Raw genomic sequence first — 22,631 nt, 5'->3', positions numbered from 1 at the left:
TACCTGGTAGCGCTCTGTCTGGACTTTGGGCACAGAGACCCTCATAGAGATCAAGATGGATGCCAGTCGAAGCCGGGAACAGTCGCCGACATTTCCCCTGAATGGCATCTTAGCATCTTATCAGATGATCTGGATGTTCACGACTTCAAAGGAAGCTGGTCCTAGATCCGCTGTGGGTCTTGCATCTCTCGCATCCGTGGGCTGGAAATTCTTATCAGATGGCCTGAGTAGTGCACATCTATCGGCTGGTTCGACATCAGTTCAGTATCTCAAAGACTGGTCTCAGACCTGTGTCTCAGGCCTCTGTCTCAGACACCGACATCTCGGAAATCAGTTCACAATCTCTGTAGTCAGACTTCCCACACCGGCTGGCAAGGAGGGCTGGATTTTCAACTGGAGAATATTGTTGAATGTGAGCTTTAAGAAACAGATGGACAAGGATTGGAACAGTCCTGACACGTGTTGCATGAACTGGATTTCAGTGTTATATTCAAATCTTCTCACTGGCTGACCGAGAGCGTTCATATGGAGCATCAAGCGCCGAGTCCAGTGTGGTTTCAGCAATCACGTTACTTAAAACAATTATTTGACTTAATTCAGGGGGCTTGACTTGGCAGCTGGCCAGAAATAGGCTGCCTTCATTCTCTCTCTCTGTTCTTTTTTCTCTCTGGACATTTTCTTTCTCTCACTACCACCTGTACTGTAGCCTTTTTTCCTTTGTATTGGTTCATCTTCCTCTTCCTCCTAACCTGTCTCCTGTTTCCTTCCTCACTGCCTGTTCCTCTCTCTCTCACTCTCTCTTGCTCTCTGATTCTCCCTTAATTTCTCCCCCCCCCATTTCCCCCCAGTCTCTCCTGAGGTTCCCCACTAATCCTCGCCTTTTCTCATTTCACACTCCACGCTGTCGTAGATGAATGCTAATAAGATCACTAGAGATTTACCTGCTCCTCTTTCTTTCCAAACCACCCTAGCATTTTAACCCTTATTCAAGGGATAAGCAGCATTTAAAAAACATGCCCGACCTCAATGACCTAAACAATGCATGATATAAAGCCAATTCTAAAAACGCGGGCTCTGCATTTGAATACCACTGGACCAAAAGGACAAGATATAGATACAATTACATGCTCTACTTCCCCTGACGCTTTTGCAAGTTTCGAGGATGTGTTCGGTGGACAGGGAATCAAAAACAGATTTTACACGCCATCTTGCAGTCTTCCCCCCCCCCCCCTGACAGGCTCTTGACTCGTTCGAGTCAACAATAGCGAAGGTGGATGTTTACGCAGTGTTAGGCTGCTACAGTCCCTTAACAGCTTGCAGTTCACTCCCAACAGCTTTCCTGGCTTGCACCACAACCAACACAGACTGCGGGTGGGCTTGCAGCGTAAGATTAATACAACATGGATGTTGAACAAACGACCCGGATCACATTTCCTAATTCCCGACATGCTAGAAAACAACATGCCGGCTTTGTCTCAATCTCAGCTACGGGAGCTCGGGGAACAACCCCCAACTGTTGACACCGCTTTCTCCTGGTAATGCAGCCAAACCCCCCACTGTTGGCCCTGGCAAGCCCAGACGCGGACCCATGTTGTGGGGGCAATCGTTCGGACATGAGTCCTAAATGGGTCGACAACGACAAAAGAACTGTGTTCCCCTGGGCTCTGGGACGTTGGCATTAGACTTCATCTCAAATGGCTCGCCGCTGTGGCCCCGTAGCTCACGCCTCACGCCAGCAGCTGTCACGCCTCATCATGACAAAGGCCTAAGCAGGGGCGTTGCGGCGGCGGTGCGCCCCCATACTGGGTTTGGCAGGTGCTGAGGACAGGTCAACGGGAGGCCTAAGTGATATCATACTGTTTTCGGCAAAAACCTCCAGGCGTCTCTCCCAATTATTGCTGACATGCCCCCATGGCGCCAAAGTCACAAGTCAAACCCCCCCCCCCCTTTCTCCCCTCCCCCCCTCCCCCTCACCCCAGCATCTGATAACGTATGCATTAGCTGCCTCATGCCGTTCATGGTAGAGAGAACACAGAGGACAAAGGAGGGGACTGGAGTGCCTTTGAGAAGAGGGGAAAGCACTGCCATTTTCCCTGTGCCAAATCCTTATGTGATATTAATTAATGTACCCCCACTGATAAAGGAAATGGTGGATGGCTAATCCCACATAATGGAAATCATCGGCTTCACATGAAAAGGAAACTCCCGTGTCGGAGCTCATACCGGATTCAGTTTCAGCGTGGATCAAAACCAGGAACATTAAGGAGCTACCGTGAGGTCTACATAATTCAGCACGGCCGCTGTGTCTGTCTGCTCTTTCCTACTCGCTCCTACTGCGACGGTCGATATTAAGATGGGTTTGGGAGACAAACGAATCTCCTCTGGCCCTCCCACTCGACGCGAACCGTGAGCGGCTAACAGACATGTTTAGGCCAGACGTCTTGACGTGTCGTGATGGATCTCAGGACAGGAAGTGTAGCCGTGCCTCTCAGGGAAAGGACAGAGTTAAGAGGGATGATGGAGCGGTCGGAGGGGTCGTGAGCACTCATTGGCCGGCACATGTGCACAGCCTGTGAGCTCCTTGATTTGTGACCTGCTTCCTGGGCTATCGGGATGATGGAGATCGTGTTGAGGCGTGGGCACGCATGTTCCCACGGAGCGAAATACTTCCTCACTCTCACAGCCAAACACATCCAGTACTTTTCCAATACATCATTGGTACTGGTTATTGAGAAAGACAATCTTGGTGTTATTATACATAACATGTCTGCCCCAAATAATAAACGACCATTATCTGGGTCTTCATAGTCGTAATGCCGTAAAGCCAAATCTTTTTTCCTACAAACGATGGTAAGAGGTTTACAGATTCAAATGTTCGCTTTTTGGAGGACCTCCTAGCTTCCACATAGACATGAGACTTTTGATCCCCTGACCTTAACGTGACATCAACAGTTTGCAGAAAGACCAAAACAACAAAAGGACCTTTCTTCAGCCTCATGTGGGGAGAAACAGCCAAGGCATCCATACCAACCCAACACTATTTCTCAGTCAACCACCTCCATACATCTCCTATGGCCTCCGTCAGATAAACACATTGAATGTGACTTCACCCACTTCTGCCTGAAACTTAAGACACAACAGAGCTCTCATGTTCGCCGGGGTGTTCTGGTTTATTTCAAGGATCCCATCCAGTCGGGTCCCCAGCTAGGCTCCTACACATTTATCACAGTCTGGGTAATGCATGCATGTCACGCAACATACATCAGACTGTCATTCTGGAGGGTTCATGTTCTCCACAAGGCAGAGACGATATGGGATCCATCAGTAGTGGCATTATGGCCAAATGGAAACACGGAGCTTGCTGAGCTGGCAGGCTGTTGATTCAAACCCTCGGTCAAGGAATGTGCTGCTCTGTTGTAGGAGGACATCCCAAGCAGATGGGTGTTAATGTGTGTGAATTAATCCAACAGCAAAGTGGAGAATCCCTATTTGGCATGTTTTAGATATTGTGAATGAAGGACTTAAAGTCTGTTCTGTCTGCAATACTCTTTTGCCATGTTGTTCTGCAGTTCCCATTTTAATGTCGTCCTATTAAGGCTCCCCTGCATTTTTTGACCAGAATATGACTCTTTAATCTGCTTTTGTGGACCCTGTAATCCAAATACTACCTTTGTTTAATGCACTCAAAGTCATACCTTTGTGTTTTAATACCAACCCAAAATGGCACAGTCTCTCACGTAAAGCCTCAAATCAACTCCTGCAATATTATCCCCTTAGTATTTCTGTTTAGTGTCGGGGATTTGGAGCATGAGACTGTTTTGTCTAGGAACTTTATACAGTCTGTGGCCAGGAGCCAGAAAACCACTTAGAGCGACCTCACCATTCTCATTGGAGCACCATATTTGACACGCAGGTAAAGGCTCCTATTTATTGGTCGATTGTCAAATGCAAAGACAGCTAGAACAAGGTCAGTCTGTTGCCTGATGTTAGCACATGCGAGCGCTGACTGGATCCCTTTATTGGAGTGACAACAGGAGTGAAAGGGAGAGCGAGAGTGAGAGACTAACCCTAAGTATAGAAGTGTCAGGGATGGTTAGAGGCAGATAGCTGGCAAGGTAATTAGCTGAAACCCAAAGCCTGATGGGGGATTGTGAAAGCTGGTGACAAATTCTAAGAAAACAAGCTAATGGCTGTCTGGGCTAATGACCATCAGGGCGGGCGAATGGTGAGGGCTAATTTGACATTGTCTAAAAGGACTCATGGAGCTCCATTGACACTGGCTTCGTTTCTTAGGACGTGGTACCACAGTACAGAACACATACACACATGCATGGATACACACACACACAGCTCGTTTCTTTTATGGGTTAAATGCCCTTGTCATTTGTGTACTCGAACAATCCAAATGACGGATCCATGCTCAGATGGATGTGATCCTTTCGAACTGTCAGTAAACACACACACACACACACACACATACTCAATCTTTCTACTTTAAACAAATGTATACACGCACACACACACACACACACACATACATTCTCACTCAAAGCCCATTTCTCACCAGCCCTGTGGCACGTCAAAGTTGAGGGACCTGTTCTTGCTCTGTCACGTTGACCAATGGCCTCATTAGTTCTGACGAAGGAGATAGCGAAAACCTAGAGTTGGCTACTTCTCCTATTACACCAGGTCTTCACAGACGCACACACTGTCTCTACCGTGTTCTCCTGTCTGCCATCCCATGCCTTTATAATGGATGTACCTCGAATGACATTATTGAATTCCATTTCTGTGTACTTTTCACAATGAGATTTTCTCTGTACATGGTTTGCGATATTGGAACTGTGGGTTTTTTTTTCTTCCACAAGCACATGTTGAGTTTATCTAGCCTTAATTGGATGGATTTTCAGATGGTCCTGCCTGTAGGCTCAGGCCTCTCTTGGATTGGTTCCCAGAGGTATTAGATGAGAACACTGTGTTGGACGCAGGCTTTCATCAGTTACCATGTGCTAAGACAATTCATTGAATTACACATATATATTATTCATTAAAAAAAACATTTTGAATGTGATTTAAAGACATTGAAAGATGTTTTTATTGAAATGTTATAACTGACTACGCAGCAAGCCTTTTTCATGTCTATAGACGTACTAATAATGCTCTCCTGACCCACTGTATGAGGTGGGTTCTCCCTTTGTATATATGCCTGGTTTTCTCTTCTGATTGACTAAATGAATGGCATATTACTCTTGAGCTGCCTGTTGATTTATCGGTTCATACTCGTAGTATTAGTTTCCCAAAACACCCTCACCCTTTCTCGCCAAGAGCTATTGTTTGCTCCCCCCAGTAGCATTGATTTATTCACCTCAAAGATCTATCCATTCATTTCCACCCGTCCATTCAGTCATCCATCTAACCACCTATCCAAATGAATCCATCCAGTCTTTTAACCTCTATCTCTCTTTATCTCTTCACTTCATCGCTATTTAAGCACTTGATTAACTGTCACTGACCTTTCGCCGGTGAGTGTTCATTTAATATTGGAAATTTTTCTAATCTATTGTTTTATCCTAGTGGTTTGTCCTACGGTGTCTGATCAAGGGTTACCGTGAAAGGCACAGGCACACTTGGTGCACAAGTGCGGACACACATGTGCAGGCATTCTTCTACACGCGCTTGTGCACACACACACACACACGCACACAAACACACACACACTAACCGAATCTCTTTGAAGTCCGGCAGAATGGGTAAAGGGGGCTTCTCTCATCTCATGAAGTATTCATGCAGTGTGTGAAGTGTGTGCGCGCGTGCGCTGGTGTGCATGTGAGTGTGAGAGAGGAGCATGCAGCCGATCACCAGCCGTTTGCACAGCAGCTGTGTACTGACACTGTGGGGAGGGGTAGAAAGGGGGCTGGACTGTAACGAGAGAGAGAGAGAGAGAGAGAGAGAGAGAGAGAGGGAGAGAGAGGGAGGGAGGGAGGGAGGGAGGGAAGGTGTGAGTGACACAGACATAGGGAGGGAAAGACTGAAGCGAAGGGAGAAGAGAAGGGACCATTGGACTGCTGCCAGTGTTTCCCAGCAACAGCGGGAGCAGGAATTCTGTCTTTCCCCACCTCCCAGTGGATTTTCTCTCTCTCTCCCCCACCCCTCTCCTCCCTTTCCTTCATCCCTCTCCTGGAGTTGCGCTTGTCTCCCAGTGCCTGACTGCCGGCAGAGAATAGAGGAGCGTGGAGCGTAACAGAGAGAGAGAGAGGAGCGAGAGCCCTGCCTTGGTGCAGAGGTGAAGACAGACTGAAGGGTTATCCAGTGAGAGAGAGAGAAAGAGAGAGAGAGGGGAGAGAAGAAAGTGAGTCAAAGGGAGAGAACAGCTTGAGGTGAGCACACAAGAGCGGGAGTCGTTGAAGAACGAGGTATTGACGGAGAGAAATGTAGGAAAGAGTGTTCACGAGAAGCAAAAGGAGGGGGAGGAATGCCGAGAGAGAGAGAGGTCTGGGTAAATGAAGGGGGCGAGCGGCGAGTTACCACGTGGATGAAAGGGACAGAGTGAAGGAGGTCAAAGGAAAGTGGGAAATATTTGGAACATTTTAGAAAGGATCTGCTCGTCCACAAAACTGTACCGAAAGACCTACAAGTGGACAGGCAGTGGCGTCTCTCCTCTTAAGGAATTCTGTCGGCTGGAGCCCCTCGCCCAGATCACCGCACCAAGGGATTTCTTTTGGGGGGGGGACGTTTACAAAAGGATTGTCCTCGACAGGAGACCCCCACTACTCCCATTCACCCCCAAAACTTTGTTGGACCGCCTCTTCCAGTTCAGCACGCGTAGTAGACCCCCTCCCCCCCCGTCGCCGTCGCCGTCATTGAGACACCGGTTGCCATGCATCCGCCTTCCCTCTCCCAACTTACCTCGTTTCCACAACTCCCGGCTGTTCGCTGCGTAATCGAGTGGAACCCCCGATGATCGCGAAGCACAGCGAGGCAGACAACCTCCGACGGCACCCGTGAACACGATACGCCTCCCCCCCCCCTTTTTTCTCTCTGTACACTTCCACCCCTACTACTGTGAACCTACGCTCGCACATGTCGGGACCATGGAGTATGCCGGCACAATACGAAGATGATTATGGAAAAGCACAGGTTTCCTCGCAGTTTGTGGCTAGGAACTCGGAATAGATAATGGATTGGAGAGAACTGTGAGTATGTTTTAGATGCTTTCTCTGTGGCACTTTTTCCTTTCGGCATGCATGCCACCGTGTTGCATTTTGCATCTCATCTCAATCGGATCTTCTCGTGGTTGTTGAGTTTTCATTGATGTTGGTTGGACCCTTGTTCCCTTATTCAGAGTCAACTTGTATTCAGCCGTTACAATCTATTTCCTTGATATGGTATTTCTTTGTGGTCTGACCCTTTTGCTCTCTGGTGGGGTTTAGGGTGGGGGGGAGGGTCACATTTTTAACCCTGGGCTTTCTCAAAGCATTCGTCTTTCTCGTCTATTGCTGACTATGCTTACCAGCATATCCTAACGTAGGGTAGTAGGCTAGGGGGGGACTAACAGGTGGGCGTGTCCCAATGCAGCCACCCATCCAAGCATCCTCGCCCCAGAATGGCTAGGGCGGGGCTTGAGGTTGGGACTGACATCTTCATCACCCAATGGGAGACCCAGATGTGGGACTCCACAGGGGTGAGCACAGGTGGTTTTAATAGAAGGTGAGTCATTGTCCTTTGGGGAGCTTGTTGGGTCGGCCGACGCACCCTGACTGTCTGGGGCTGCTGTCACAGGACCTCTCCTGGGGAGGGCACCATACAGGGTGTTAACAAAGACAGGGACATACATTTCCAGCAATTTCTTCAGACACACATAACCCTTTTACCAGGTTATAATGGCAGTTATCTATTTATTTTTTTACCTGCAGTCACAACCAGGATAAGAGTTAAGGGGAGACAGAAACAGAACAGAAAAATACAGGATGTGGCTTGATATATAAAATATGACATGAACAAATGTATTTTCCTTCCAAAATGTGTTTTTTTGTTCAGTAGCTGTGGCCTGTATAGATGTGCTGTGGTGCTGTAGAGAAAGGAGGGATTACCCTAAATCTATATTTGATGGTTTCTATGTTTGATTTGTATTTTCTTATTTCATTTCATTTTCCAGAGAGCAGCTCAGCATGGTGTAGTGGATGGATGGGTCTCGTTTTGATGCTGTGGTGGTTTGGAGCTTTGTGTGACTGTTTTGTGGGGGGATGGTGGTGGTGTTGGTGGGGGGGGGGGGGGGGGGGGGGGGAGTGGAGTAAGGGGGTGTTAGAGGCTTTCAGGCAGTCAAGGTGATTGAGGTAGGGCTTTGTCTTCAAAGGTGGGTTTTTCATGTGTGGATTTCTCCCTCCCTCCCTCCCTCCCTCCCTCCCTCCCTCCCTCCCTCCCTCCCTCCCTCCCTCCCTCCCTCCCTCCCTCCCTCCCTCCCTCCCTCCCTAACACTCTCCGCCTCTCTCTTCGCTCTTAAACAAACAACGTCAATAGCCTATTATAAACTGTAAATGTAAATGTCAGCATCTTGTACCCTCCCTTCAGACGCCTTCACACCAACCTTGAAATGCCATGTTTGCCGAAGGAAGACGTCCTCAGTCCACAGAATTTAGATACATGTACCAACCTATGGGGCCAATGGACGAAGGAAGGTTTCTTTCTTCATTTATTTCATTTAAAAAAGTATCCGAAATCGGTTTTCCCCTCCCTGATGGAAGACTTAGTGTCACATTCGGCTCTGTCCCTCAGGATGACTTGGCGCCTGTGAGTTATGTTACCTGCAACACACTGTCTGTGTGTTCTCCTGGTGGGACCTGAGCTTTGGGTTTCTAGACACACAAACACGCACACACACACACACAAGCACTTAATCTCTCTCTCACACGTGCGACGGCGGTAAACGAGCAAGCATCTGCGCCGCTCCGCGCAAACGCTCGCACCTGTGCGCGCGCACACGCCGTAACCAAAGGGGGGGGCCCTTCCTGCTGTGTCCTTCACGGAAGCTATAATTACGCGGCGTGTTCCCTGATTGTGCTCCTGTGAACCGGCTGGGGGCGACGGACGGAAGGGGAGGCGGGGAGCGAAGAGGAGGAGTGGAGATGCCCTCCCTAATGAGCTCAGGCTTGTTTCCCAAAGCACATCGACCCCCTGCCGGGACAGACACAAGCTCTCCGTCCTCTCATCAACGTCTCCTTCCTTATTTCTCGCTCCGCCTCTCCCGCTCGAACTGGCCGTCCGTCCTCCGGATCGCCACCCAGTTTTCCCGCTCTCACGCTTTTTCACTTCTGATTTTGTTCATATCCAAATTTTGCCGATGCTTCAGGTTCATTCGCAGAACCTGCTTGCCTCTTCTCCTATTGCTCAGACATACAGTGCCCCTACTGGTGTCGGTCCTGAACTGCAACTCACTCAATACAGCCCAGGGAGGAAGTGTTAAAGTGCAAGCTGAATTGATGGATGTGCTTTTGCCAGCAACTGGAATTTCTATCTTTCATTCTGACTTTACTGTCAACAGTGGAGCTTAGCGATATATATCTTCATTGGCCTAAAATACCTGCTATTTCTAGGGCTTTCTCCTCAGTGGTCAGCATTCTTTGTGATGGTGCACACTGATGGCCCAGCCCAACAGAGCACTCACCACTGACCGGCTCTTAATGATGATCTGCACACACGGGATATTTAGTCGAATGTTTCGTGGTTAGGTCATCTTTTGACCTTCTAAAGGGGACCTATCCGAATCAAGTTGCACCAAATTGTGAATTGCTTATCTAGACTTGGATACAGTTCTGTGTGCAGTCATGTCAAGGAACAACTAGGTTTTTCAACAAAAAGCTGCCCAAACTCACACCACCACTACAAATCCCTTTCCGCCGGTAATCCATTATTGAATTTGGACTCTCCTTCCTGCCTCACTGCCTGGACAATCTGACTAGGGCCAACCATCCTCCCTTCTTGACAGACACTCAAGTATCGTTATATAGTCCTGTTTGTATAGTTTATAATCTCATCCCTTCACTATCCCTCTCCTCCTTTCTCTTTACAAAATGCCTCTCTACTTTCCAATCCTCGTGTGTTTTGGTGCCGTCGGGGGGGGACGTTTTCACTTTCGGTTTCATCGTGTGACATGAAAGTCGTCCTCTCTGATCGTAAGCACCGGGGAATGTGTAGGCATTTAGGTGGCTAATCCTCCCGTTCACAACGTGCCCGAGAGAACTAGAGGCCCTCGTCTGACGGCTTGAAGGTGGAGGAGAAGGGAGGGAGGAGGGATATTCGGACGGGGTAAGTGCAGACTGCGGGGAGATAACGAGAGGGTGAGAGGAGACAGTCCGGGGTGGAGTGACATCGACAGAGAGAGGAAGCGATCGAGAGACCGAAGAGAAAATGAGCCGGTGGTTTCCAGAGTAAATGTCGATTCGTGTTTGAATGTTAGGGAGTCTCGACAGTGGGGAAAGAGGGAGAGTGTCAGAGAGTGGGAGAAGGTAGGGGAGTGGTGGAGAGAAACGTTTGAGCGAGAGAGAGAGAGAGAGAGAGAGAGAGAGAGAGAGAGAGAGAGAGAGAGAGAGAGAGAGAGAGAGAGAGAGAGAGAGAGAGAAAGAGAGGGAGAGAGAGAGGGAGAGAGAGAGTGGTGACAGAGCAGCTGTCTTGCTGACAGGGGGGAGCATTGCTCGGCTGTTTGAAGGCAGCCCAGGGCAAAATGTTCACCAGGCCACAGTGACAGCTGAAGGGAGACGCACTACTCTGACCCCTTTCTGACACGACTGTAGTGCGTGTGTGTGTGTGTATATACTGTACGTGTGTGAATAGTTGTGAGGGGGAAAGGGCGTGCTACCTAATCTGTTTTTGCGTCCGCATTGTGTCTGGAAGTGTCTGGGTGTACACCCACAAGGGTATAGCAGTCTGGGTGAGCATGCACTTGTCTGTGAGCATGTTTATGTGGACAAGTTGCACTCAATAGCTGAGACAATGACAACATAATGGCATTGGATTCCAACACTGGGTCGATAGAGTGGACAATATGTGTCTTCCTCTTGATAGTGTTCTGTGGTCCAACCAAGCCATAACTCATGGGATTACTTTTCTTCAGTGGGGATACAGTTCTCCAGTTTGTGTACTATTCCTCAAGATAAATGATCAAGGGTACCAGGACTCACTGCTGTGTCTGCTATGTGGATCATCTTGTTAAGTTTCCTGTTCACCTGCCAAGCGGGCCTATGTAGGTTAGATATATAGATGTTCCCCATGTCACCCTTCTAGAATGACCTAGAAACATCGGTGATTTAGTTTTGCACATTTGGGGAGGGATGAGAGGGGAAGGATGAGGAATCGGTCTTCATCTCCTCCTTCTCCTCCTCCTCTCTCCTCTCCTCCGCACGAGAACCCCTTCGCTCCCCGCCGAGCTCTTCATCCTCCTGGTCATCGAGGAGGTCGCCTTCCACACCCCTCCTCCCGGGTCGCCGTCCTCCTCCTGACCCACACGCTCTCTCTCTCTCTCTCTCTCTCCCTTCGTGTCTCGCAGGGCCGCCCAGAAGCTCAGCCTGTCGTCCAAAAGGAAGAAGCCCCAGTCCGCTCAGCTCCAGTCCCCCCCCGAGCCGGCCGAACCCCTGGTCTACACCGGCGGCTTCAGCGGAGCCCTGCAGCTGTCCCCTCCCGCCGTGCCGCCATGCCTCCTCCGGGCCGGGTCAAAGGTCAAGGACACCCCGGGGATGGGAAAGGTACGTTCCGATGACCTTGGCAATTTTTGGGGGATGACAGGTGGACTCAAGTGTTAAGAGCACTTGAGGTTTTGGAGATATGTTGTAGGTTTGTCAAGTGAAGTTCTCAGCGAAACCTTTTTGCGATATTAAATAAACGTGTTAGATGTCATCTAATATTAACGTTAGAAATGCTCAGCTTCGTCATCCGAAATACGATTCATTCAGAATCGGAGACGTGAGTTAGCGGTGGTATGACTTTCAATCAGTCGATGGGTTTTGCCTGCAGCTTATGTTGATGCTGTGCGAATGAGCTGTAGACGGTTATGACATGTGATTCTAATGTTAGCGCTCCAGCGTGCCGCTAATGCTAATGCCGTGGTGCTAACGCTCAAATCCATCCGTGACCCCGTGTGCGAGAGCCGTCTCGCCGATTCCCAGGCCTTTGGCATTCCATGCATCCCGCTCCATATGCCAGGGCAGATTCCTGTCCCCGAGTGAGTGACAGCCTGTGGGAGTGGGAAAAACTGTGAGTTTGAGAGGGAGGGGGCGGACACCGCCATTTGCAGGGGGTCATCTGTGTGAAGAACATTCCTCTCGTAGAATGGGGGTTCTGTCTGAGAGAAGCACTCTTTGAAAGTGTCTGTGTGTCGAAACCCTGGCTTATCCGTTCGAATCGGTGACACGAGGCGCCAGGGAGGGGAATGTTGACATTCCCTTCGCGAATCGTTTTCTGTTTTTTGTCAAAGTGAATCAATTAGCTTTTCTAATACTGACCTAATGGTCAGTGTTTATGTGGGTCAGTCTGAGTGCGTCTGGGATGGAATAGGTTTGATGAAATTGCATAAGATGTGTAGACAGTCACACACTTACACACACACACTCTGTAGCACTTTTGGGCAAAACTGTACATTACGGTTCAGTCTAATCAATTTAGTCATCAACTCAGTTCAGTAATAAACTACTATGTAACTACATAACAATACTTATTGTAAAAAGGTTCTTTCAGGGGTTCTGTTTTGGTCAAATCCACTACACCCTTCACTAATACTGTGCCTTCTTACTCTTTTGTATTAACCTATACCTCTAACAATTGAGACCATTTAATTACATACCTAAAAAATAGGATAAACAATAGGTATTGCCCAGGGTAGATACAGGGTAGTTAATGTAACCTTCATGTAAAGCGTTGCCCACATTTCCTAACTCACGTAATGTATGACTTAGTCATAAAGTTACTTAATTGCTTTAACAAGCCGTGTAACACAGTGCAGAAACATGTTCCGGATGATTCTGCCACTGTGTCTGCTGCTGTAATAGAAACAGACTGCGTGTCAGCATCTGCCACCACGGCTCTGTTCTGCTCCGAGTGTGAAGTCATGAAGCCTCATCTTTGCAGGCAGCACGAGCTGCTGGTTTTCCTATTCCCCATCTGCCTTGCTCTCACCTCTGCGGAGCCGACATCCATTCGCTGTATTTGGACACTGTGCTGCTGAATCACAAAGCAAGACATCTCACAGTGTCGTCATCTCATGTCGATGTGTTTTCGAAACAACTGTTGGCGACGGAACGATCCAATTAAGGAGTTTACAAGGCTAGAGCTGGACATGATGTCATGTGTTGTCGGACACACAGTTGACCCCTTCCCTCCTTCCCGCCGCAGACACAGACGCACACAAACAAACGCACACACACACGTGTGTGTGCACACATGGGCCTCACGGGTTTAGACTCATTAATGCTGGTGTCTGACTTGGCTGCGGATCAAATGAGTAGCCGTCAGAGTTCATTGTCAAATCTCGCGCCGAGCCTCGGCTGCTCAGCGGAGATTACACAGCGTGAAGCGATTATCCTGAAGTGGATTAGACATGGGTCCTGATCTAGCCCCGCCCTCCCCGCCTCGTCTCATTGGCCTGACTGTCGATTGACAGGTAGCAACCCACCGGCCATCGACGTCCGCAGATGCTCTCTCGAATCCTGGTTGCCACGGTGCGAATCGCGTAACTTGGATTTACAGAGTGGACACAGATGAAGTTGTTGACTCCGGATCCCAGGTATGATGTCATCGCTGCTTCTCCTGGCATCCTGGTGCGGGGCCGTGGCGGATGGCCCGTCCACGTGCCAACCTGGCGCCTCCTCACTCAGCTCACGGGCTGCCGCTGGAGGCAAAGTGATATCTGACTCCCTGGGTGCCCATGGATGTAGTGCCAAGAGCTACTTGAGACTACTTGGCATGGCCCAAGGATGACCCCTCCCCCCTTCCCCCCCTCCCTCCTTCCTTCCTTCCTTCCTTCCTTCCCTCCTTCCCTCCTTCCCTCCTTCCTTCCCTCCCTCCCTCCCTCCCTCCCTCCCTCCCTCCCTCCCTCCCCCCCTCCCCCCCTCCCCTCGTGCCCTCCCCCCGCCTCCCCCTAACCACCAACACCACCACAATGGCTCCCCTATCCCAGATGCCAGTCCCTCATCAGCTTTGATGCCGTTATGCGAGTTGCCTCCTTGAACTGTTGCTATTAGCGGGGGCTATCCTGTTTTTGCTGCACTCAGCGACCGGGTTCGAAAAATGTCAGCTCCGCCTGAACTGGGGGAGAAGAGTGTGTGTGAGGTGTCACGGGCCGTGATGGACGATAAAAGCTTTTCAGCGGGCTGTGGAACGCCCTCACCGGACACCGTGACTCATCACATCTGAGATGCCCTCATACTGAATGTGTCTCCTATCGTCTTCCATTAGGCTGGCGTCCGAGACGGAAAGAGATAGATCCCGCTCTGATCTCTCCGTTCCCCCTCATCCGTTTCCCACACTTCGGACGATTCGCTTTGGAGACTCATTTCCGAGACTTGCTGCTGTCAGGGGTTCCCGTTGAACTTGTTTCTGAAGTTTTTGCTAATCGTACATCTGGGGCACGCAGCAGCAGCTGCAAAAAAAAATATTTGTTAACGAGCTCCTCATCAAGGAAGCAGAGGAAATAAAGCACTCTCTTAATGAGCCTCGATGAGCTCAGAAGCATTGAGGCCGGCTGTACATCTGCATACAGATTTTCTGCAGCTCTGCACTTCTTCCTCTGCCCGAAGTTAAAGTGTGTCGTACTCTGAATATTTCCCTCAGAAGGATCCTGTCATCATCGTTTTTGTTGTTGTTTTTGTTGTTTGACACCTATGCATGGGCACAGCTATGGAGCGAAGGTTCGAGGAGAAAAGAATATGGCTCACAGACTGGTGTTTTGGCTTGTCTGGGGGGGGGCTAGACATCGCTTCGGATCAAAGCATCTGCTGAACGAATGACGTTTAGCGACATTGATGCAGACCAGAGAAGGGAAAATGCGCCAGGAGGTGTGTCAGGAGTCGAAACAGTTAGGACCATGGAGTTGGTGGAGTGTGGATGAATTGAAGATCGATGCTGTTCATAAACTTGATGATGAATGTAGGTTTTAAGAAGGGCCCACACCCCCTTCATATTATCACCAGTAATACCACCCGCAGTAATAACACTCAGAACTCCCTCATCTGGTACATGTGGGCGGATGTCAAAGTTCAGTTCAATCTGTCTGCTCCCTTTTGGTGACCATAATCCTGGGGGCACACCAGATATGTTGCTGCAGTGCTGGTATTTCTGCTCATCAAGCGGAATCGAAGCCAGCTAGTATCTAACTAGGATTCCTCGCCAAGTCATCATTTTATTTTCATACATTTTATTGGTCCCACATGGAAACCGTGCAAACGAGACCAAGAAGTTGTCAATATACGCGCAGAATATTGTCTTGCTGAACACACACATCAGATTCATTGCTGAGGACGCTCGCGTATGAATCCTTACACAATGCTCCTTTGATGAGACTGTATACCGAGGGAAATAGAAAGACCAAACTTTTGATTTTGCCGTGCCGTCAGAAGAAATCAGGGGGGAAATGTGGGGGCTCGATACTGCATTAGAGGATGTGCGCGAGAGGCATTGTAATTCAGCTCTTGACAAGTCCCTTCATTGTCTGGGAATTGAATTCTTTATCTGTGTACTGTGGCTGTAAACGGGCAAGCTGTTTGTAGTTACAATGCAGGAAGCAGGCCCTGGTGGTTAAGCTATAAAACTCAATCAGTTTAGTCAGTGAATAATAGACAGGGCTGTGTCGTCAGGCGATCAGGGGAATGCATGCTGTTCTGAGCTCACGGGATGTGAATGTAAAGTGTGGGGGCACGTTTGCTCAGACCATCAAACTGTTATGAAGGGCAAGGCGTAGCTTCAGTACGTTTTTCCTTTTTTTTGGGTTCTTCCTACATCTTATCGTCATCCTCGTTCTCACTCTCCCTTCCTTCTCCCTCTCACCAACTCTCTCAGCGCTTCCTTTGAAATGCAGCGCACCCACCGTCATGTCCGCCCCGGCTTCCGATCGAATGAAATTGAACTCCTCGACCTTTCCTTCGGACTTTTCCCTGTCTAGATAAAACCGAGTGTAGCTCATATCCTGTTTAGGTGTGTAACACTCTCTCGGTGGTAATTCTCCACTCCATGCAGAGATAAGAATGGAAGTCGGGGCCTCGACGTTAAGTATTGAGTCAGCTTACCAAGAGAACGGTGGCATCTCACCACAGTGCGTACCTGTCCTGTCGCTCACCCAGACCAAGATATATACATTCAATATAAGCCGCTTCGTTTCACAGTGATAAAGATTTGAGTGTATTAACCTCAATTAGTGATTTTCTATCAATTGGGGCTTGTTAAAACCATTATGCATGAAAAGACAGATATGCATATTTCATGAGGTAATGTGTTTATCGTTGAATGGCACCTAAATTAATCTTTTTTGGGGGGGGAGGGCATGGTTTCTGGTGGGATATATAAATGAGATTAGCCAAGAGCAATGGTATGTGTAGCTTTTAAAAGCACTTTAAGGTAAGTCGTTTTGACCACAGCTTTGCTGGTTAATGGCTTTGTTGTTTGTTTAACTGAAAGAGCAGAATTGAAGAGAGGAGCAATTTGGAGTAAATCTGTTGTAAAACAACTCATAGTTCTGTAAATAAACACTCTTGTTTGGATGGCACAGTGCAACCAATCGGACATTGCGACATTGATACAGGTACGCTCGGCAAATCGACACCTTTATGGTTTAACAGCTGGTTGAATGTTTTCCTCCCTCGTTGCCCCCCTTTTGAACCCAAATGGAGGCAGATGCACTGATACAGCTCCCTGGAGCACTTCTCCATCCCATGGGGCCACAGCTTGAGACTACATTTCCCATGGGTCTGTTCTGGGACTCTCCTCCTTTGGGATGGCACATTTCTAGGTCAGTAGACCAAGGGACTGATGAGCAAGGGATGACGGGACTTTGAAAGTCAACAAACCCAAAGCCCATGGAAACATGCCACAATCAGCAACAGCTGTTGGCAGTATAATTTTTTTTATCACCTACAGAAATGTACTTCAGATTGTCAGCGAGAGGTTGACGGATGGCCGTCATACATCACGAGAGCAATTTGGATGCAGATTTCATTTTCAGAATTGTACACATTCAAACAGGATGCAAGCAAACATTTTCTGGGATTTCTACTGTTGTTCTGTGAAGGTCCACAGGTGAATGAAAAATCACGTTTGGAACAGAACTAATTGTTTATGCTCAGGTTTGTGCTCTACACATTTGTAATTTTTTTGATTGTGAAAGTAGCCAAGCCAATTTATTCTTAACATGGATTCTAGTTTTTGTACCGTGTTTACTGTGAAGTGATTTAAAGGTTGATACGGTTGGCTTGGTCAAGTTCACATGTAATTAAAAAACTGCTCCTGACCAAGACTGCAACTGGCTTTGAATCATCCCCCTTGAGAATAAACTTCTGAATCAGCTGTTATTTGATGGGCACTTAAGAAAAACATTGGGCAACCAGTTCTGTCAGATGTTTCTACTTAGGTGTTTAGCTGGCTGCCGTTGTGGGCTTGATGTAACAACAAAAACTAATCCCTTGAGCCTGTATTGTGTACAGAGCTTGGGACAGCCATTTCCATTCTTCCCCAAGATAGTGTTGATGTTGTTTTTGATTCTGTCGCCAGTCAATGTCACACTGAGGTCAGGGATAGGGTCTCAAGAGCCTTGGATCACGGGCTGTAGAATCCCTGCGGTGGTTTCACATGTCACTAGTTGAATATTCCTGGGCCATAGTAAGGAGAGGCGCTGTTTGTGTGTGTGTCTCTGAGACAATCTGAATATCCCTGTGCTGCCAAATTGTATCACGTCCAAGCTTTAGCCCCGCATTAAGGATAATCCCCTGGCAAGTCAGTTGAAGGACGTTAGCGTAGCATTCAGCTCTCGGTGCTGCCATATCCATTCATGCTTCACCCTGAAAGGCTAAGCAGCTGAGCACTCGCAGAGGTGTTGCAAAGCTCATTCTAATGATGCTATGCTAATTAGGAGGGGAAATTAGCATTAGCATTGGGCATGACCATGTGGAATGAACACTACCATTGAGCAAAGAACAGGTGTTTAATGTCATATGTAGCAGTGTTTCTCAACCTTTTCTCTGTCTTAGATTGGTATTCCATTGCATTTGCCCCTTTGGGAACAGTTTAAAGCAAAACCAAACATTTCTCGAACTGGCTATAGTAGTGCCAGATGGCCATCTGTGGAGCAGTTAGCGACAGACCCAGGGATTTACAGTATGCAAATCCACCGTCCGTGTGGACAAAAAAACACTCTAGTGTGTTTCAGCTGGGGTATCGCGGTTAGTTTTTCACAAACATGTTTCCCCCCCCCCTCTTTGTTTCCCCGTCCTTCCGCAGGTCAAGGTGATGGTGCGGATCTGCTCCACCCAGGGCTCCCACGACACGTCAGAGTCCATGTCGTTCCTCAAGGTGGACGCCCGCAAGAAGCAGCTCACTCTCTGCGAGACGGCGTCTAGCGGCGCCGCCCAGAGACGCTCCTCGGCCTCCGCCCCCAAGATGTTTGCTTTCGACGCCGTGTTTACCCAAGACACCTCCCAGGTAAACGTCCTGTCCTCTCCCGGGGCCCTGTCCTTCACCTCCAGGTCTGGGTTCCGATGTTCTAGACACGCCGGATGGGCTATGCGGCCGTTCAATCACAGCACGAGACCAACTCATTTCGTCGTCGGAGACTTTGATTCGCTTGTGAAAGGCAAGGAGGAATGCATTTGAAAATCGAGCGTGTGGGTGATCTTTAGATGAATGTGTTTCCAAAGGAAATGGCTGAGACAACAGTTACAGCTCCTAATCTGGGATGTGACATCTCGATGTGTGTGCGGGTGGATGAATGCGTGCTCGGCGCGTGAACAGTTGTTCCCGTGAAGTGCTTTGGATTCCAATGAGGGCCTCTACCACACTTCCCCAAAAATACAGTAGGCTTCCTGTCACACAGACACTCAACGTGGGAGTGAGATCACTGAGATCAAAGAGAATAGTAGCAGAGAGGGGGGAGAGAGACACAGACATTTCTGGATGAGGATAGACTTACAGTAGGGATCCCCATCGCATGGTCCCAGCTGCACTGTGCCATGCAACAAGAGGTTAGAGGGCATTCTGTCAAACACCATAAGGGCCTGATGATGTGGGCCCCTGCACAGCACTGTTCGAAAGGAATCAGGGCTTTGAAGAGGAAGCCATCCGATCCCCTTTTAGAACTGTTTCGCCAACTCATATGATTCTATTGAATCCTTTCTCGCGCACACACGCACACACTTGCACACACTTGCACACATTGCGCATTCATATTTACACACATGCACACACGCTCCCCCGACACGGACAAGCCCAGTTGTGCGCCACCACGCACACACACAGTGCCGGCACACTCTTCTCTAACAGGCACATCCCCAGCGCACACTCAAACCTCTGCTTTCTCCTCTCCTTTCTACCTCTCTCTCTCTTTCTCTCTCCCTCTATTCCTCTTCGTCGTTCTTTCTGTCTCCCTCAACCCTTTGCTTACCTCTCCCTCTCTTGCCCCCCACCGCCACGCACACGCAAACACGCACGCACACACACACACACACACACATACACACACGACGAGGATCCAAACTTGAACACTTCATCACGGAAGCTTTACGGCGGTACCTCTCTCCGGCTCTGTCTATCACCTGGGGACGGCTAGCTGCTGCATAGATTGGTCAGAGAGACAGAACCCATTATCTGTTGCCGGGGGCGAAAATACGCTCCACTCTGAAAGCAAAGCAGACTTGGACTACATTACATCCTGTTTCTCAAGAGTTGGAGTGCAAAGACGGCATTCTAGTTGTGTAGGGAAGGCACGGGTGGATAGCCTATGCACTGTGTAAGATACTGCCTGTGGTCAAAGGAATAATGTACAAAGCCAGTTTGACTTTTATCAGCATGTAACTTGTAACAGCCTTGTGCAGTGTTGCAGCTAAACCCCAATATGTAGCCTGGTCTTTCATTTGACATTGATGTTGTACACACTTTGAACAAGGTGGAATGGCTTGGCCAAATCAATTCCCCCAAAGAAGCTTGTATGTGATGCAACTTGTAGAAATTCCCTTCCACACCTTATGTCCTCAAGGCTTGCATGTACAGTTTGTGTGTTGTACAATAACACAAAGAGAAATGAATGACCTTGTTTGTTTCTGCTTGTACCAGTTGTCAATTGTATTTTCTGTTGCATACATAGGGAATATTCTTCCTTTCTAGGGGGAAGTTGAAGTTAGCTGGGGTGTGGTTTGCTTTGATGTCATAGGCTGAGGCTACCTGTGCTCCTGTCCTCATTGGCTGAATCGTGATGTGATGTTTCGTCCTTGGCTGATACGAGCGATGCTCTGTCCACAGGCTGAGGTGTGCTCAGGGACAGTGGCGGAGGTCATCCAGTCTGTGGTGAACGGTGCCGACGGCTGCATCTTCTGCTTCGGCCACGCCAACCTGGGTGAGTGAGCGGGTCGTTGTGGTGACTCACACACACACACATCCTCTCCAATCCCCTTCCATCCGTTACGCGATCCAACATGTCATTTCAGTCACTCGCGCCTTTTTAGGAGGAAACAAACTTGATTTCTAATCAAACAGAGGTCGTCTCTTTTGTAATTGACTTACTCCTCCCCCCCCCCACCTTCTCCATTAGAAAACCACTTCACGGTGTTCATTTCCCTGTGGGGGTATACTGCGCTGGGTGTTTTTATTTTTTGCCTAGTTGAAAGCTCCTCTTTTTCTGTGGATTTCTGCGACTGAAAGAGGAGAGGGAGGAGGAGCAAGCAGGAGAAAGGAGGGGGCGAGGCACAAGCCGGCAGCCAGTTGTGCTTGTTGTTTTTTGGTGGGAGTAAGAATCATGTGTGTGCACCGGAGTGTGTGCGTGCGTGCGCGTGCGTGTATTTTCCATTTGCTTCCTCACCGCGATGAGTGGGCATGGTTTGGACGTCGTTTGTGTGGATTTGTGTGTGTGGGCAGGTGTGTAACGGGTGAGTGGTTGTGCTTCTTTTCCATAGTGGGAGAGTAAAAGGAGTGTATTTTCTCTCCCTTTTTTCACCTCCAGCTGGGCAGGCCTGTCAACTCCCCCACCGAGTTGCTCAAATCCCCCGGTGTTTAGTTAGTGTACTGCCACTAAGACCCTGTTCTCCTCAATTCTCCCTTTAAATCTCCTCAAAGCCGTCGACGTGTATTTTTAAGAGCGGCAAGTACTGTCCTACCAATTGAATTCATCCTCGTCCTCTGCTGTCACTCAACTGTTTTGCATTGTGCTGTACGTCTCTTGAGTTCACCTCGTTGAAAACGCGATTGACCTTTGACCCCTTTCCGTTGCAGGCAAGACCTATACTATGATTGGCCGGGACTGCTCCACCCAGAGCCTGGGCGCCGCCCCCACCGCCATATCCTGGCTCTTCAAGCTTATCGAGGAGCGCAAGGAGAAGGCCGGCGCGCGTTTCTCTGTCCGCGTGTCTGCAGTGGAGATCTCCGGCAGGGACGAGATACTCACCGACCTGCTGGCGGACGCCTCCTCGGGCAGCCAGCAGGACGGCCAGTCCCCCGGGGTGTATCTGCGTGAAGACCCCATCTGTGGATCACAGGTATACGTGCGTGCGTGAGGGAGAGATGGGTTGGCTTTCCAATGGCAGAGGGGGGATTGCGGGTGTGTTTGTTTGGGGGGGGGGGGGGGGGGGGGGGGGTATTTGAGGGGTGTATTTGATTTGATGCAAGTTTTTCTAAAAAGCTTCTCACAAAACACGTTCCCGAAATCCTTTGGTCCATCATAGATCATTAACACAAAGCCGTTGCTTTACCTTTAGCATTTTTCTTGGGTACTGCAAAAAAGGGTACGGAGGTTTCCGCCTCTCTCTGACCTCTTATCATGACCTTCTGGGGGGATTGGACCTTCTGTCTCTCACCTCTCCTAACCCACCTCCCTCTGTGCGCATATCTGACCCACTTATCACCCAGGAGACCCCATACAGCAGACCAGAAATGTGCACCACTCGTCCAATTAGCCAGACCCTTCTAATGCGGCCCCTTTTCATCTCTACACTCGTCTCCTCCCACACAATCTTTTTCATTCCCTCTGTGCCTGCGCCTCTCTACCTCCACATCCTTTGCTTTTTTCTCTCCCTCACCGTGACACTCTCTCTCTCTCTCTCTCTCTCTGTCTCTCCTTTCTGGATATCTCCGTCTTTTTCACCTCTTTTCCCCCAAACTTCCTCCTCTCACAACCTCCTCCTCCCCCCCCCCCCCTCCCTCCCTCCCTCCACAGCTCCAGAACCAGAGTGAGTTGCGGGCGGCCACAGCAGAGCGGGCAGCCTACTTCCTGGACGAAGCCCTGGCTGCCCGGAGCACCAACAAGCCCCTCTGCCTGGAAGAGGAGAGGAGGAACTCCCACGTGCTCTTCACCCTCCACGTCTACCAGTACCGCATGGAGAAGAGCGCCAAGGGAGGAAGTGAGGTCCCATCTTGATCTTGTGTGTTTGTGTGTCCGGTGGTCAGATGGCTGAGCGGTT

General features: G+C 49.2%; 1 protein-coding gene across 1 annotated transcript in view; it reads left to right on the top strand.

Moving 5' to 3' along the window:
* The window catches only part of kif26aa (kinesin family member 26Aa), a 73,978-nt gene that overhangs the window by 38,172 nt on the left and 13,175 nt on the right, over positions 1-22,631 (top strand). Inside the window, exons 5-9 of the mRNA XM_067241410.1 lie at positions 11,540-11,735; positions 18,469-18,669; positions 20,482-20,575; positions 21,448-21,710; positions 22,388-22,571. Of these exons, the coding sequence (XP_067097511.1) occupies positions 11,540-11,735; positions 18,469-18,669; positions 20,482-20,575; positions 21,448-21,710; positions 22,388-22,571 (938 nt within the window). The remainder of the gene's footprint in view (positions 1-11,539; positions 11,736-18,468; positions 18,670-20,481; positions 20,576-21,447; positions 21,711-22,387; positions 22,572-22,631) is intronic.

This window comes from Osmerus mordax, chromosome 8, assembly GCF_038355195.1.
Source record: "Osmerus mordax isolate fOsmMor3 chromosome 8, fOsmMor3.pri, whole genome shotgun sequence".
NCBI classification, from domain to species: Eukaryota; Metazoa; Chordata; class Actinopteri; order Osmeriformes; family Osmeridae; genus Osmerus; species Osmerus mordax.
This window is presented reverse-complemented; position numbering and strand designations above follow the sequence as displayed.